At 44.9% G+C, this 15,740-nt stretch overlaps 1 protein-coding gene across 2 annotated transcripts in view; it reads left to right on the top strand.

Annotated features, from left to right (window-relative positions):
* LRRC63 (leucine rich repeat containing 63) overlaps positions 1-15,740 on the top strand; it is a 467,503-nt gene that overhangs the window by 318,293 nt on the left and 133,470 nt on the right. For both annotated transcript variants that reach the window (XM_086935002.1, XM_086935001.1), the window contains exon 7: positions 14,956-15,071. In XM_086935002.1, the coding sequence (XP_086791128.1) occupies positions 14,956-15,071 (116 nt within the window). The remainder of the gene's footprint in view (positions 1-14,955; positions 15,072-15,740) is intronic.

Raw genomic sequence — 15,740 nt, 5'->3', positions numbered from 1 at the left:
CACCTGTAAGAGACTCACTCTGTCTCCACAGTAACCATTGATCACCCAGACAACGACTCCTGGCGTCAGTTATCGTGCCGCTCCGTAGTGTCGGGTTGAGTTACATTTATAGCACAGTTACCAACACGAGCACAGGCAGCCCAGCCAGCCCCTAAAAATACCAGCAGCACCCTCCTCTGCTTTCAGCAAGGTGCATACATTATAGGTGCTCTGCTTGACAACTGTGAGAGGTGCATTAATGCATGACTTTCCATTTCAGTGCAGTGATGCAGGCCACCACATTGAAATGAGTTAGTCTAACGCCTGATGTGTGGACCTTGGCGAGCACAGGCAACCCAGCCAGCCCCTAAAAATACCAGCAGCACCCTCCTCTGCTTTCAGCATGGTGCATACATTATAGGTGCTCTGCTTGACAACTGTGAGAGGTGCATTAATGCATGACTTTCCATTTCAGTGCAGTGATGCAGGCCACCACATTGAAATGAGTTAGTCTAACGCCTGATGTGTGGACCTTGGCAGGACTGTTGTTGCATGGACTGTAAACTGTTCTGTGCATGTGAGGGAAATTTGAATTGCTGCATTATTACTGCACCCGTGTGTGTTTTGGTGGAAGTGTTCATTGATACTGTCTGTGGTGTAACTGTTCCAATGCCGCACATTGAACCAACGCCAACATGGGAAAAAGGTCACTACAATGCAGCACTATGCAAATGAGCACAGGGCGAGCCACCTTGACCCTCTACAGTGGGATCAGACTCGCGGGTTGCACAGGGTTCTTCCCAAAAGAAACCTGTAGAAACCACATTGGCAAAGCCAACAGGTATGGCTTTAATGTGCCAAAGTATATAAACACAGGCATTCGCAAATATGGCATGCACAAATGTTGTTTATCACATAAAGCAAGCCCCACTCGCTATGCCATCTTTGAGAACCAGTAGCAAACCAAAATTGCTTTCTGTCTAGAATGCATATCATAAATGCTTGTCTTTTTTGTTTAATTTGTATTGCTTTTACAAAAAACAAACATTACAAAAAAATAAAAGGAACAATAGAAATTAAATTACATAGGACTCTTTTCAGAGAACGAGCTATAACAGACACTTCTTGGTAGTGTGAATAATGTCGTATATGGTTTTCAGATTGGTTATCATCAGGTTGGTCAACATCAGTTGATGGCCCCTTCTTCATGATTATCTAGCAATGAGGCTAACAGTGAGGTACATTGACATGTCAATATTCTCGATAATGTGGCAATTGGTAAATAGCCTATACAGTAGGTGATGTTGAGCAGTTTAGGGACAGCATATGCCGCTCATATTACTACACGTTTTTGCTAGTAATACTGCTATAGCATTACTTGCTTTTATATAGTTCTTCATCCCGCACTACTGCAGTTTCTTAGCGCTGTAAATAACAGAAGTTACTATTACCCATTCATGGTAAACAATTTACCTATCTTCAGGGGCATGGAAGGCGAGTCAGCCTTGTCAAGATTCAAGCTCATGACCCAGGCAGCAGATGTTCGGCTCTACTGCGCTACCTTACAAACAGTGTGATGATTGAGGGTATTTTTTCAGATGGAAAATAGCGCCTCATGCATTCGAATAGGAGCACTTCATGCATTCGAATAGGAGCACTTCGTACAAGTTGCAATAAGTCAGCAAACATCTAAAAGCATGAGACGAGAGAGTGATGCTCTTCTGTGTGGAGCCAAATCCCACTCTTTTATATGCTAAAGAATTGGGAACAATATTTTGAGACACCTGCGCTGTTAAGCAGGAAACTAAAAATGCTAATTACGGCACATTTTGGTGATACTCTTTGAGGACTGTATCCTGGCAGCTCATCGAGCCCTAAAAGCTGCCACAGGAAATGACTGAAATCCCAGTGGCTAGTCTGACCAGAAACTGTTCTCTGTGTGTTGTGGTGCTTGCACTCCTGCTGCAACTGCCTGTGCATAAGGGGTACATATGATGATGGTGCTGCCTGTGTTGTTCATACCATGGGCCAGATTGATCAGTTTTGCAGCGCCCTTGCACCACGCAAGAGCAATGCAAAACCTAGATGAGATTTACCAAGCCACGCAGGGCCACCTTGCCTCGCCCTGCGCTGCTTATTATATCTAGAGTAGCGCAAATCGCTGCCTTGCCTTACAATACGTGGTGGGGGCATTCCTTGGGTGGGGCATGGGTGTTTCCATGCATACACCCATGCATTCTGAGACAGTCTGGGAAGGAGTCAGAAAGTAGATTTTCTTAATAGATTATGTTGGAAAGTCTTAATTTTATTAAAGAGTATTATGCTTTCTTTTTCTTGCTTTATTCCAACAGCAGCCAAGAAAAGATACCAAAACTACAGTTCCCAGAAGGCCAAGCAAACAACTAGCCAATGGGAACACACTAAAACAAAACATCATAACCAATCAGGCAGAAGAAGTCTGATAACTGACTGTGAACAGTCCTGTTTTCGCTGACGAGCAGATCAGATAGAATCAATAAATAATGGACCAATAGATAACACAGTGCAAAGGGCCAAAGTCAAGGGAACAAAAATCTTGACCAAAATCCAACCAGGATAGTCGAACTGCAGAAGTCACCGTGGAGGATGCCAAACCGGCAGAAGAGACGTCATGAAGAGGTGCAGAACACACTTGCGGATAATGAATTCCATCACGAAAATGCAGGAGGCAACGCTGGAGTCGCTATAGGGAGGGAGACAGAACACAAATTAGAAGTGTTGAGGCGGGATAATACACACCTCTGTGTCTTTAACAAAATTAAGACTTTCCGACATAATCTATTAGAAAAATCTACATTTTATGGCAAGACCTGAGGCTCCTATTATGCTTGTTCAAAGCATATCAACAACCAAAGAGACAGCAGAGACCACTGGTCTGCAATACAACATACGGAAAACATTATCATTAGACCAATCCGCGGATCTCAGAATGTCCCCCAGACGAGAGACTGCCCAAAAAGCTTTCAAGGCCATGGCTCCCCTGGTGGAATGGGCCCCAAAAACCGAAACGTCAATGCCCGCCAGGGACATGACCCTACGAACCCAACGGGCCAAGGTAGTAGAAGAAACGGGAAGGTGAGGCTTGCGAAAGGAAATGAGGAGTTGGGAATGAGAGGAAGTTCTGAGATCAACGGTTCTTTATTCATATACTTTGAGGCATTGACCTACACATAGTTTAGGATGGGAAGGGAAATAAGGCTAGAAAACAGAGTTCAAATTTGTCTTAGTACGTTTATTAACATGAAAGTAGGAGTGGTGTGGCTCACTGGTTAGAAGCGGCAGACACGGAAGCAGAGAACGCCCAGGACCAGGGTTCAATTCCCGACGCGGCAGGGTCGTGGACCAGGGTCAGCGGACTCAATAATTCTCACCTCGGTGCCTACTGTAACCAGGGATCACACTCGGCAACTCTGGGCATTAGCTTGCCTCATCTCTACAATGGCCCCCCGCATTCGCCGGGGATGCCTGGTTTCACCTTGGAGATACCCAGTAGGGACCATCTCACAGGGATAGCCAGGACGGGTTCCCCAGCAGTCTACAGCGCCACGACGCCTCAGGGCAGCAGTGCGCTTTACAAGACACATACATTTTTACATTTGAAACAAAACTCCAGTAGGGGAAAACTGGCGAGAGGAAACATCCAATGCTTTAACATCTGAAACCCTTTTGTTTGAAACAAGACAAAGTAACATTGTAAGCTTGGCAGAGAGCATTTTCAGAGAAAGGGCAGAGTTGTCTGGCCAATCAGAAAATAACTTAAGAACCAAATTAACATCCCATAAATTAGAATACTTAGCAAACGAAGGTTTAGAAAATTGAACTCCTCGTAGAATGCGGCAAACGAGAGGACAAACTCCGACAGGTTTGCCATTGATAGGACAGTGATTAAGGGAAATGGCTGATCTATACAAGTTGACCGATCTATAGGACTTACCTGCACTGGTTTCGGAAGCCAAGAAATTGACCACGAAGTTTAGAGGGGCTGAAAAGGGATTGATATGTCTTTCCAGACACCAGCTTGACCATAAAGACCAAGCAGATTTGTAAGCTTTGGAGGTACCTGGGGCCCAGGTTTTGCTGATAAAAACAGAAGCTTCCTGCAAAATGAGGAGGTCAGGAGGGACCGGCTGGAGACCTTCCGAGCGGACAGAATCAAGGAGTTGTCCAAGACAAGACTGTGAGGAAGACACAAGGGGTTCAGAAGCAGATCGTTGCAGACAGGGAGTAGAACCAGAAAGTCTACCGTCATCTCCAGAAGAGACGGGAACCAGATTTGTGATTGCCAAAAGGGGACTACAATGACCAGAGAGGTCGATTGGCGACAAACCTGAGAAAGTACTCTGTTGATCATGAAGAAAGGAGGGAAAGCGTAATTGAGATGAAGGGACCAGTCTTGGAAAAACGCATCTGTCGCTAATGCCAGGGTGTCCGGCGGGCCAACTGAAGAAGGGAGCCAATTGGGCGTTGAGGCGAGAAGCAAAAAGATTGATATGAAAAGGTCCCCATTTTTGAGAAATAGTTCGGAAAACGGATGGAAGAAGCTTCCAATCGCTAGTCTCGTAGGTAGAGAGAATGCCAATCTGCTATGGAATTGAGATCTCCGGGAAGATACTCTGCTTTGAGGGAAAGTGTGTTTGATGGGCAATACTCACAAAGACTCTTTGCCAGTTCTGCGAGGGGCTTGGACTTGGTGCCACCTAAATGGTTTATGTAACCGACCGCAGAAACATTGTCCATGCGAAGGAGAATGGAGCAGCAAACTCTGTTTTTCTTGAGACTCTGGATTGCAATGGAGCCTGCACTATCTCTAAACAATTGATGTGCAATTTCGACTCCTCGCGAGACCATGTACCGCCAGCCGATATTGGACCACAACAGGAGCCCCAATCCGATTGGCTTGCATCAGATTTTAACACATGATCTGGGGCCGAAGCGAAGATAGTCCGCCCATTCCAAGCATCTAAATGGTCGATCCACCATTGGAGCTCAATACGAGACTCTTGTTCCAAAGCGATGAGATCAGAATAAACCAGACCATGGCGGAGGTGCCAAATCTTTAGACGTTGAGGGGCTCGATAATGAAGAGGCCCTGGAAAGATAGCCTGAATGGAAGCGGAGAGGAGACCGATGCTCTGAGCAAGCGATCTGAGGGAGATCAGAGAGGTTCGAAGAACATGAGAAATTTCTGAATATATGGTCGATACTTTTGATTGTGGGAGTAGAAGAGACGCCGTGGAAGAGTCCACAAGAAAACCCAGAAATTCGATGGATTGGGAAGGAATTAGCATAGACTTTTCTGCATTGAGAAGAAAACCCAGATCTAGGAGAAGAGATCGGGTGGTATTCAAGTCTGACAAGAGATTCTGTTTGTCAGTGTTCATGAGAAGAATGTCGTCTAGGTAAATGATCAGTCTGATCCTGAGGGATCGTAGGTAAGACACCACTGATTGCATCATTTTTGTAAAGCACCATGGTGCTGCCGAAAGGCCGAAAGGAAGGGAGCAAAAACAGTAGGTGACGCCTAGCCATTGGAATTGAAGTAACTTGGTATGGGAATCGTGAATAGGAATGGTAAGAAAAGCATCTTGCAGATCTTGCAGATCTAACGTGACCATTCAGTTGTTTGGGCGAAGTGTATCTCTCAGATGAATGATAGTTTCCATTTTGAAGTGGTGATACACCACAAATTGATTGAACCACTTTAGATTTAATACAGGACTCATTTTCTTGTTTTTTCTTTTGAACAAGGAAGAGGGAACTGAGAAACCCTGACGGATCTAGAGGGGCGATGAGAATTTCCTGTTTTTAAAGAAGGTTTTGAATCTCCAGAGAAATGAGGTGAGACATGTCTGCCGAAAAGTCGATTTGGAAGGTGGTGCGTAGAACTCTATAAGATAGCCTTGGACTGAGTTTAGAACCCAGGGATCTGCGATGAGAGTTCACCATTTTTAGGTCGAGCTCTCTCGACCTATTGTGGCTGAGTTGCTCCTCAAGGGACGTAGATTGGTGCACGAGCGCCGATTGCATGTGCACGAGTGCCGATTGCACATCGTGGACGCGCATGCTCAGCCCCCCCCCCCCCCCCAGCCGTGCACATCTTTTGCTCCACATTCACAGCGGCAGCCTCTCACAATCACTCACGCACGCACGCACGCAGCCACACTCACGCAGCCACACGCACGCAGACACACACACACACACACACACACACACACACTCCCCCCCCCCTTACAACTAACCCGCCCGCTCCACTCACTGGGCTACAGACAGGCTCCGTCACTACAAAGAAAACGTCGGAAACGTCAAATGTTTCACTAATCCCAGAAAACAAAACTCTGTGCGTGAAGCCAAAGGTATTGATTGTGTCCGCGAGGATAGCTTCCCTTTGATCCTCCTGTTATCCTAGGACATGAAGCGGGAAAACTTCTCTATACAACATTATTTCAGTTGTTTTGACTAAAATTACATGTGCCACGCCACCAACCTGTAAATCTGCACATATTGCGTAGTAGGACGAGCTCTTCTCGTCTCCCCCAGGCGTTGCAGGAAGAGCAGACTGTACCAACGCGCATGCGCATGCAGAGAGACGTACTTTGTTCACTCTCAGCAAGTAGACGTAGACGCGCACGACGAAGGACTAGAATTGTCTGACTAGAAGTCCGTCTTCTGTTTGGGAAGAGAGAAAAGGTTCTCTCATTGGTCATTAATAGGAGTAGGCGGATAGAGGCACCGCCCAATCATAGGTGTTGACTGTATTCAGGGAGCCCTGGGACAGGTTACCGGGGGTGCTGGGCTTCCTCCCGGCCGGTGATGGCAGAGGCAGCACCGGAGCCTCCAGCACCAGCCGCACCGATGCCTCCACGAGCGTTGGAGCTGGCTTTCTCCTATCTTGTTCTATGGATTTACGCTCATGCTCCCTGGTGTGCCGACTGTGCTACTGCCTGGTGCACGGCGACGAGAACGGGGAGGTGTGGCGGGGCCTATGTGCCCGGTGTCTAGGCGAGGAGGGTCTTCGGGAAGACGTGCTGTGTGGACTGGACACGCACGAGCAAGGTGCGGGGTTAGGAGCCACTTGGCCGCTTTCTCATTGAATTGGGCAGGGAAGGCTGCGAAAGACCGACGACGTTCCATGAGCTTGGAATGTTTGCATTCTCCCTGCTCCTGAAGGCTAATTACTGAAGTGTACTGTGGTGGGTTTAGTATGGGCCTAGACGCTGCAAATCCGACATCACTAAAATGACCAGTGCATAAGGGAAGTCCCTCCGAGGGGCTTGAGCGATTACGTAATCGGGAGGAGGAAGAGGGGTTTGTATAGCCGTTGACAGCCATGCCAAGTGATGGCTCGGACACCCCAGAGATAGCATACAGAATAACAGTGATCTTTGTAATATGACCTTGAACCGTGAAGATTCCACACTTTATTCTTTGTGCATCTCGGTCGGTATAGCGGCATGACTTGCTGGCTTTACCTGGACCGATCACCATGTTTTGTAGTGTTTATGCCAATTTACTTTCCTTATGACACTGGGAACGAACATGCAGCTCGCGGAGATTACACCAGACCGCATCTTTGTGTTGAGCGGAAGGGGGAATATGCAAATGATGCCGTTAAAGCAGAGCTAGAGTCACCATTTTAGCAGGAATGTGTCGCAAGTATGCAAATGAGTACTTTGGCTCTGCGGTTGACTTGCTTTTCTGCAAGGCCAAATATAGTTATGTTGTGGAATATTTTTATAGCTCTGCGTTTGCCAGTTACTTGGCCTACTGGCTATGTTTATTTGTCTTTTGGTACTTTCTTCATAGAAAAAGGTGCTGCTTGCGCATAAACTACCATCTAGCTGTTTGAGTGTCAGCAAAACTTTACTTACTTTAAAAAGTTGAGACCTGTTTTTTTTTCTTCTCTGTTTATCGAAGGGCAGTGACGTCACACCCTGCGCATTGAAGTTAAGCTCGCACTGCGCTAGAAAGTTGGGTACTGCACACAGGTCTATTAGCAGTGTTGCGTCTCTTAAACTGACAACCTGGTGAGGAGCTTTGCTTCAGCGCACAGAGTCGGAGTAGCGCGGGGCTGCAGGCACGGCAGTGCGGTCACTCACACGCCTTGGTCGCAGTAGCGGCTGCAGCCTCCTGGTGCCGGACAGTTTGTTGAGCGAGGCAGACTGATGCTCAACAGGTTAACTCGGGAGGCCCCAGGCACTATACTGGTCGGGAGAACAGTTGAGAAGAGGCCCTGTGCTGTCCAAATATAGAGCGCGCCTCGTGTGTGGCTCGGCCCACTGTCTATGAACGCAGGCTGGGCAGCGCCTGGCACAGGGGCCCTCCAGGCTGCGCGCAGCGGGATGTGTCTCGCCTTCAGCTAGGAAGGTTCGCCCTTGCTCTGCTCTACAAAGGCTCTCTAGACGCAATGTATGAGACGTTCCGTCACTAACTAGAAGTAGATGCAATAATAAACCAGGACTTCTTCCTTACACTTGGTGTGTGTGAAAGTATAACTTTAAATGCACACTTTCGGAATTCGTGTATTTTTAATGTATTCCTTAGACTAATATCTAAAATGCGATCTGTTTTAAGGCTTCATTACAGTTAGAATGCCGGAAATCAAATCGTTTTAATTTCTTCACTGGACTAAGAATATTTGAGGTCAAGTATTGTTTCTATTCATCACGTCTGTTAATATGTGTGAATTTATACAGTTTTAACCATAAAATGCATCTGATATGCATTGAGTTATATTTTTTTTCATTTTTTACTAGTCAGGAATGTTAAGAGGTTTGAGGTGCGTGATTCCGCATTGGCAGCTTTAGAAAATTGAATCATTCAAATGTATGTATAGCGTGTAAAGCCAATTGTGGCATCGAGAGTTTTTGTCAGTTCTGCTTTTGGGGAAGGGACTGGGGGAGGCTGTTTTTTGTGCCTGCCAAGCAACGATTATGGGTTATCTGCGGCAAGTGTTGACAGCCCTTTAAATACTGTACACAGTTTAGCTTGATGTCTTTTCTGTAACACATGTGTCGCAGATCACAACAAGAGTCAGCAACTGAGCCAGGCATTGATAAGTGACAGCCCGCTCCGAAGGACGTCTCCAAACTCTGCACAGTAGGATATTTTGTAAATTAATGATACCTCTACAAAATACTAGTAAAACTCTGTGTGGTTATGGATTGATGGACAGGCAGCCAGAAAGAAGAACAACTTGTTTTTACTTCCCGTTGTAGTTCGTTGGTTGTGTAGTCGTCACCAGAGTCCTTTAGGTATATGAGTGCACTTCACTCACAGTTGCCACTTTACTGCTTCGTAGCTGTAAAACATGGATTGAACTGAGCATTGCCTGTATAAATCTATTCCCTACGGTAAGAGTGATGGACAGACATCAGTCAAAATATCATACAAAATGACGTGATAAGTTAATTTGATTGAAAAATTAAAAGGAGGTCCTCTAAGAGATCGTAGTAACGGCGATAGAGCTTTAAAAACCCGAAGCTATTCTCATAAACCCGTGGCTGTGCCTAATTTGTAAATGAAAAGGCACTGGTGCCCGAAGCTATGTTCAGAAGCATAGGGCAGTGCTTAATTTGTACAAGAAAGAGTGCCGGTGCCCGATGCTATTCTCAGAAGTCTTGAGCTCTTGAGCAGTGCTTAATTTGTACAAGAAAGAGTGCCGGTGCCCGATGCTATTCTCAGAAGTCTTGAGCTCTTGAGCAGTGCTTAATTTGTACAAGAAAGAGTGCTGATGCCCAAAGCTATTCTGAGAAGCCCGGTTACAATCCTTAATTTGTACAAGAACGAGAGCCAGTGCTGAAGCTATACTCAGAAACACGCGGCCAGTGCAATTAAATATTAGGGCACCGAATACGAAGGCCAAGTAGTCTTCATTTCACCTCAGAGCTCTTTAATCCAGTGCCAGACACACTCTGCTCCTTTATCGCTCTTTCCAGTCACCGCGTTCCCCCTTTGTAACGGTTTTGCCTTCTTTCTTTTCTTGCGTCTGTATAATCTGTGTGTTCCCCCCCCCCTCCTCTTGCGCTCAATAAAAATATGATGTGGAAAAATAAGTCCCAGTTCCCAACAATGAGAGCCGGTGCCCCCTCCCCCATACCCCCACTCCCCCCCAAGCAGGTACCGGCTCAAATTAAGCCCTGGAATGACCCAAAGATATACCGGTGGAGACGATAATGTGTACACTCAAAAAAATTATCTCACCACGTTTACCCTTTTAGAGGATTGCATAATCTATTAGGAACAGGAGTAAGGTTCGGTAATGTGGCCAGGGGCCATATATAGAGCAGCCCTGGTCCTGACGGTAAACTAAGCGGACACCAGGCACTCTTGGGTCTAGGCGTGGCCGTGAGTAGGCCTGTTTATTTATGCCTGGTTATATTAAGTCTGCACACAGTCTTCGATTTAGATTTTAAGTATGGTATTTTAAAACCTGCCTTTTAAATGCAAGTTTATATTAATGTAATGTTGTTTAAATGGATTTTTTAGATTTCCTTTGGAAGTTTTTCACATTTTCAACCACAATTTCAGGGTTTAGTACCCAATGTAATGCTGCACAGTTTACCATCCTTTATAGGATGGACAGCTGGCTTGTTTCAGGGAGGAAAGGGTACTCTATTTTCACCCAGCAAGCATTACCCCACAAATTAGAGTTTGGATTTTTTATCTCGGATTGAAAAACGGAAAAAACGATTTACATGTAGTATCTACTTTTTTAGGTCTCGCTGAGCCAAAGCGCACACACAACACCCCACACACACACAACTCCCCCACACACACAACCCCACACACATACAACCCCACACACACACACCCACCACACACACACACATCACACACACAAACACACACACAACCACACACACACAACCAAACACACACACAACCCCACAACCCCACACACACCCCAAAACACAACACACACAACCACACACAACCCAAACATAGCACACACAACCACACACACACACAACCACACACACACACAACCACACACACACAAACACACACACACACAACCCCACAACCACACACAACCCCAAACACAACACACACAACCCCAAACACAACACACACACAACCCCACACAAACACCACACACACACCACAACCGCACACACAACTACAACCGCACACACAACTACAACCGCACACAGAACCGCACAAGCACAACAACACACAACCATCTATCTATCACCCTCACTCTATCTAGCTATCGCCGTCACTCTGTCGCCGTCACTCTATCTATCTATCGCCCTCACTCTATCTATCGCCCTCGCTCTATCTATTGCCCTCGCTCTATCTATTGCCCTCGCTCTATCTATTGCCCTCGCTCTATCTATTGCCCTCCCTCTATCTATCTATTGCCCTCCCTCTATCTATCTATTGCCCTCCCTCTATCTATCTATAGCCCTCACTCTATCTATCGCACTCTATCTCTCTATCGCATCACTACAGCACCACCACAGAATCAATCCAGGGCACCACAACATCACTATGCGCCACCACAGCATTACTGAACTCCACACCATCACTCGGCGCCACCACAGCATCAATCTGTGCAACCATTCAACTGGTTCAAATATGTTCTCTCAATGTTTCAAGCTTTATTACAAATGTCACAAAAAGATGTTAATATTTCACTTCTGTTCTTGGATTTTCGTCACAATAAAATACACTAAACATAATCTTCACGAACGTTATTTACAAAAGTTAAAGCTATTGCCATTATAAATTACAATAACTTTTATTTGAGTATTAATTATTTAAAAAAATTAAAAGCCATTGTTATTTGTAATATCAATACATCTCAGTCACGTAAATAGAACACATATTGCATTACAAATGTTATTGCCACATTTCCGAAAGTTAAAACTTGGCATTGTAAATGACAAAGCTATTAAATTCGCTATTTTCAAAACCAACACATAAATAAAATATGTCATTTACAATACCAATAGCTCAAACTTTCCTAATGCGAGACCTATTGCATTGCAAATGCTTGTTGGAGGAAGAGTATTAGACGACCCCCTACTGGGGGAAGACCTACCTTGTTGGTTGTAGTTGTTGTGTCGGACATTTTTCTGTCCACGGCCTCTGTAACCACGGCCTCGTTGTGGGTAGAATTGAGGCTTGTACTCCTGGTAAGCTGTGTTGAAGAAGTCACTGGAGCCTTGATTTGGATAGGAGCGGCCAGAAGAGAGACTCCAGCCTCTGCCGGCCTGCCCAAAAACCTGAGGGGAAAAGACTTTTTTAATAGAAAGTTAAGCCTTATCCAACGAGGCGAAGGTAGTGACAAATTTACTGAGGTCTTTGCCCAGGGAATCTCCAAACAAGAGACCATCAGCCTTAATGCCGAGATCAAGAGGAGTCAGGTTAACTAGTTTCGGATCAAGTTTGATAAGCAACCCTTTACGGCGCTCATGAGTGATGGCAGCGCTGGCGTTGCCCAGCAGACAGAATGCTCTTTGGACCCACAAGGAAATATCTTCTGCATTCAGATCATGTCCTTCCGAGCGAGCAGCTTCTGCCAAATCAAAAATGCAAGCCATAGGACCTACAATATCCAAAAGCTTGTCCTGGCATGTGGACCAAGCCTTATCTGCCCCTTTGGGAGGGTCTTTGCCAAATTTTGAGAAAAAATTAAGAAGAGGTTGGTCAATGGAAGGAGCCACGGTAATATTGGAAGGTAACGAAGGTTTAGGACATTCAGATTTTAGCTTAGATCCGGCTGACTTGTTCAGGGGAAGCCGAAGTCTGGCTGAGATATAATCGCCAACATGAGAGACCGGAAACCACTGGAGTTAGGGTGACAAATAGTGGAAGGTTCGAACATGGGGGCACCCTCAGAATCTAATACTGGCGTAAAAGCACAAGAGTCAGATTTGAGCTTCTTAGAGGGGTGGGAGGAGGGTCAGAAACAACAAAAACATCAAATAAATCATCGTCTGCTTCACCCATATCATCGTCTTTGTCCATAATGGTTGATATAACCAATTTCTTAGGTACCTCAACATGTTTGGATTTCAATTTTCTTTTACCGTCCGAAGATGACAACCCCTCCTTGGAAGGAGGCCTGGGAGGAACGGAGTCCTCATTCTGGTGCGAAGATGGTTCGCCAATCAAGCGTGACGTATTTGTGGGGACATTGGAAGACAAGGAGGGCACCAATTTCCTTTTTCTGTCTGCTATCCCCTGCAGAAGGGGCCAGGGCTTTGGACAGCAGACTCAGCATTGAATTTTCCATGCCTTTGGAGAAACGTTTCATTCTCCCCTGAGCTATTAATAAAAGCTTTCAAATCACTCTTGAAGGCTTCGCCTTCCTCATTGTGCAGGTCAGAAGCAGGGGAGCTATCAGATTCCATAGTGAAATAATGTGTGCTCCACACAGAGAGGAGAGGGTTAATTCTAGAGGAACTGGAAGGACACTCCCCCAGAGGCGGCGCTTAAAGAAGCAAACTTGGCTCCGTCGGACACCGAGCAGCAGCTGGGACACAGAGCAGCAGCGTCGCTGAAATGCAGACGTGTATGGGGAAATGGAAACGCAGCAAGGGCTCTGAAGCGCGGCAAGGGCTCCGTGAGGCACCAAAGAGGAAACGTTGCTGAAATGCAGACGCTTGCTGCATCAAGGAGAAAAGAACGGTTAATCGGCTGTCGCACGCTAAGCAGCCCCCAAGCGACGCGTTAGACGCCGCAGTCAACACGAGCGAGCTAGCGGGGGAAAAACAGCTGAGAACCTGAAAAGACTGCACGATTTGGTAAGCGCTACTGTCACAACAGCAATAGAATTACCAAACAAAGCATTATACAAAATACATTAAAACTATGCACATATTAAAGAAAGTAAGCAAGGAGCAATAAAGAGAAGGCACTTATCTGACTGCGAGCAGCAAGAAAAGAGGACTGTTCGCAGTCAGTTATGATGTTATACCTACTTCTTCTGCCTGATTGGTTATGATGTTTTGTTTTAGTGTGTTCCCATTGGCCGGTTGTTTGCTTGGCCTTCTGGGAACTGTAGTTTTGGTATCTTTCCTTGGCTGCTGTTGGAATAAAGCAAGAAAAGAAAGCACAATAGGAGCCTCTGGTCTTGCAATAAAATTGCACGCCTTCGCACCAGAGGCGCAACGAGGAGAAATATCTTTATATCTCTCTTTGTTTCCTCTTTCGAAGTGGGCTGCATTCTGCGGCACACAGAAAAAATAATATTCCTCTTAGGATAGTTTCATTCTTGCACAAAAACAATCCTGCCTGTAACACAGGCACCCTTGCTCCATGACACAAGGGCGTCTGCATTGGTGCTAGGCTACTGATTTTGAATAAAGTGAGGGCAGAGAACAGAAATGCACCATATCTTTATAGATATGGCGCTTTCCTGCCTTTTCACGCAGCACAGCAGGTTGTCTTGCTGCATTGCGCTGCATGAAAGAATTATAAATCTGCCCGCATGAATCTTACTGAATCTGTAATGTGCAAATCCACACCGAACTGCAGTGTCATTGGTTGACATACAGTATGCATAAATCATGGATCTTTAATGTTTGCATGAAATATTATTTTGTTGGTTTCAAACTTTTTCGTAATTTCAGCTGATATACAATGAAGAAAAGCATCCAGAAAATGATTGTTGGGCTCCTTCAAAGAATCACAAATTGAGCCGCATGGCATGCCCTGCCCTCTTCTTCCCAGACAACATTTATTCTCTGTTGTAATGTTTAAAGCGACACTTAGCTTTTACAAGCTTGCACAATAAATATGTTAATTCAAGAAAGTGCCAAACAAAACATTTTGTCTTATTTTCCTTTTATATAATTTATGGCAAATCATTGGTTGGTAAGCACTTTTTTTTTACTGAACACAGGACTTTAAGGTAAGGAGTCGCCATGATTTTGCAACACTTGTAATGCTGGATATTTTCTTATGTTCCAAATACTTGTTTTGCAGGCTTGAGAAAGCTTCGTGATTTGACAAGTGCTTATTCTAGGAAAGAATCGATTACACCTTCTGAACTCGCTGTTCTTGATAGCTTTGAACAAGGAGGGAATTACCTTGACCTTAAGGTATATATATTTATCTATTTGATATACGAGTTTTATATATATTTATTTATTTGGTATACAGATTTTTACCCAGCACATTTTTCAATCTAATATCTGGTAACAAGCAAGATATGTATTGAGACGTGATGTTGACTCACAATATATATGCATTTATATCACAGGTATTGTTGATTTAAGTATGTGCATTTCTCATCCATTAAATTAATTACATAAAAGCGCAACCCTTTGTTTTTCTTTTTTTTTTAATAATTGACTGTGCTGGAGTGTAAGGTGCATTTATTATATTATCCACTTTAGTTCTAGTGTGTAGATCAAGCTAGATTAAGAGGGAAGGCTCCACAAAGGTGACAGGATCCCCAATGCTAACCAATAGACCATATCAAGTAAAACGTAAGAACATATAATGGATGAGGGAAATTAAGAGAAGGCAAAGAGACGAGGGTGCTGCAGTGTTTAGTTAGAAGTGAGCTTCAAAGGAAGTCCAGAAAGTTAATAGCAAGGGATACACACAAATGATCATGGCGGGGAGTTCCATTTTTTTTTAAATTATTGAGAACTATCAGGGTTTTTTGAAATATTAGCTTTTTTGCCTTTCAGAATATCGAGTCTTCACAGACTTTTACTTCTTGTGTTTTTTCAGCGTGTTGCCAGTTTAGGTTTCTTGAATAG

Source organism: Lissotriton vulgaris, chromosome 8 (assembly GCF_964263255.1).
Source record: "Lissotriton vulgaris chromosome 8, aLisVul1.2, whole genome shotgun sequence".
Classification (NCBI taxonomy): domain Eukaryota; kingdom Metazoa; phylum Chordata; class Amphibia; order Caudata; family Salamandridae; genus Lissotriton; species Lissotriton vulgaris.
Note: the sequence above shows the minus strand (reverse complement) of the source record. Positions and strands in the feature narration are given on the sequence as shown.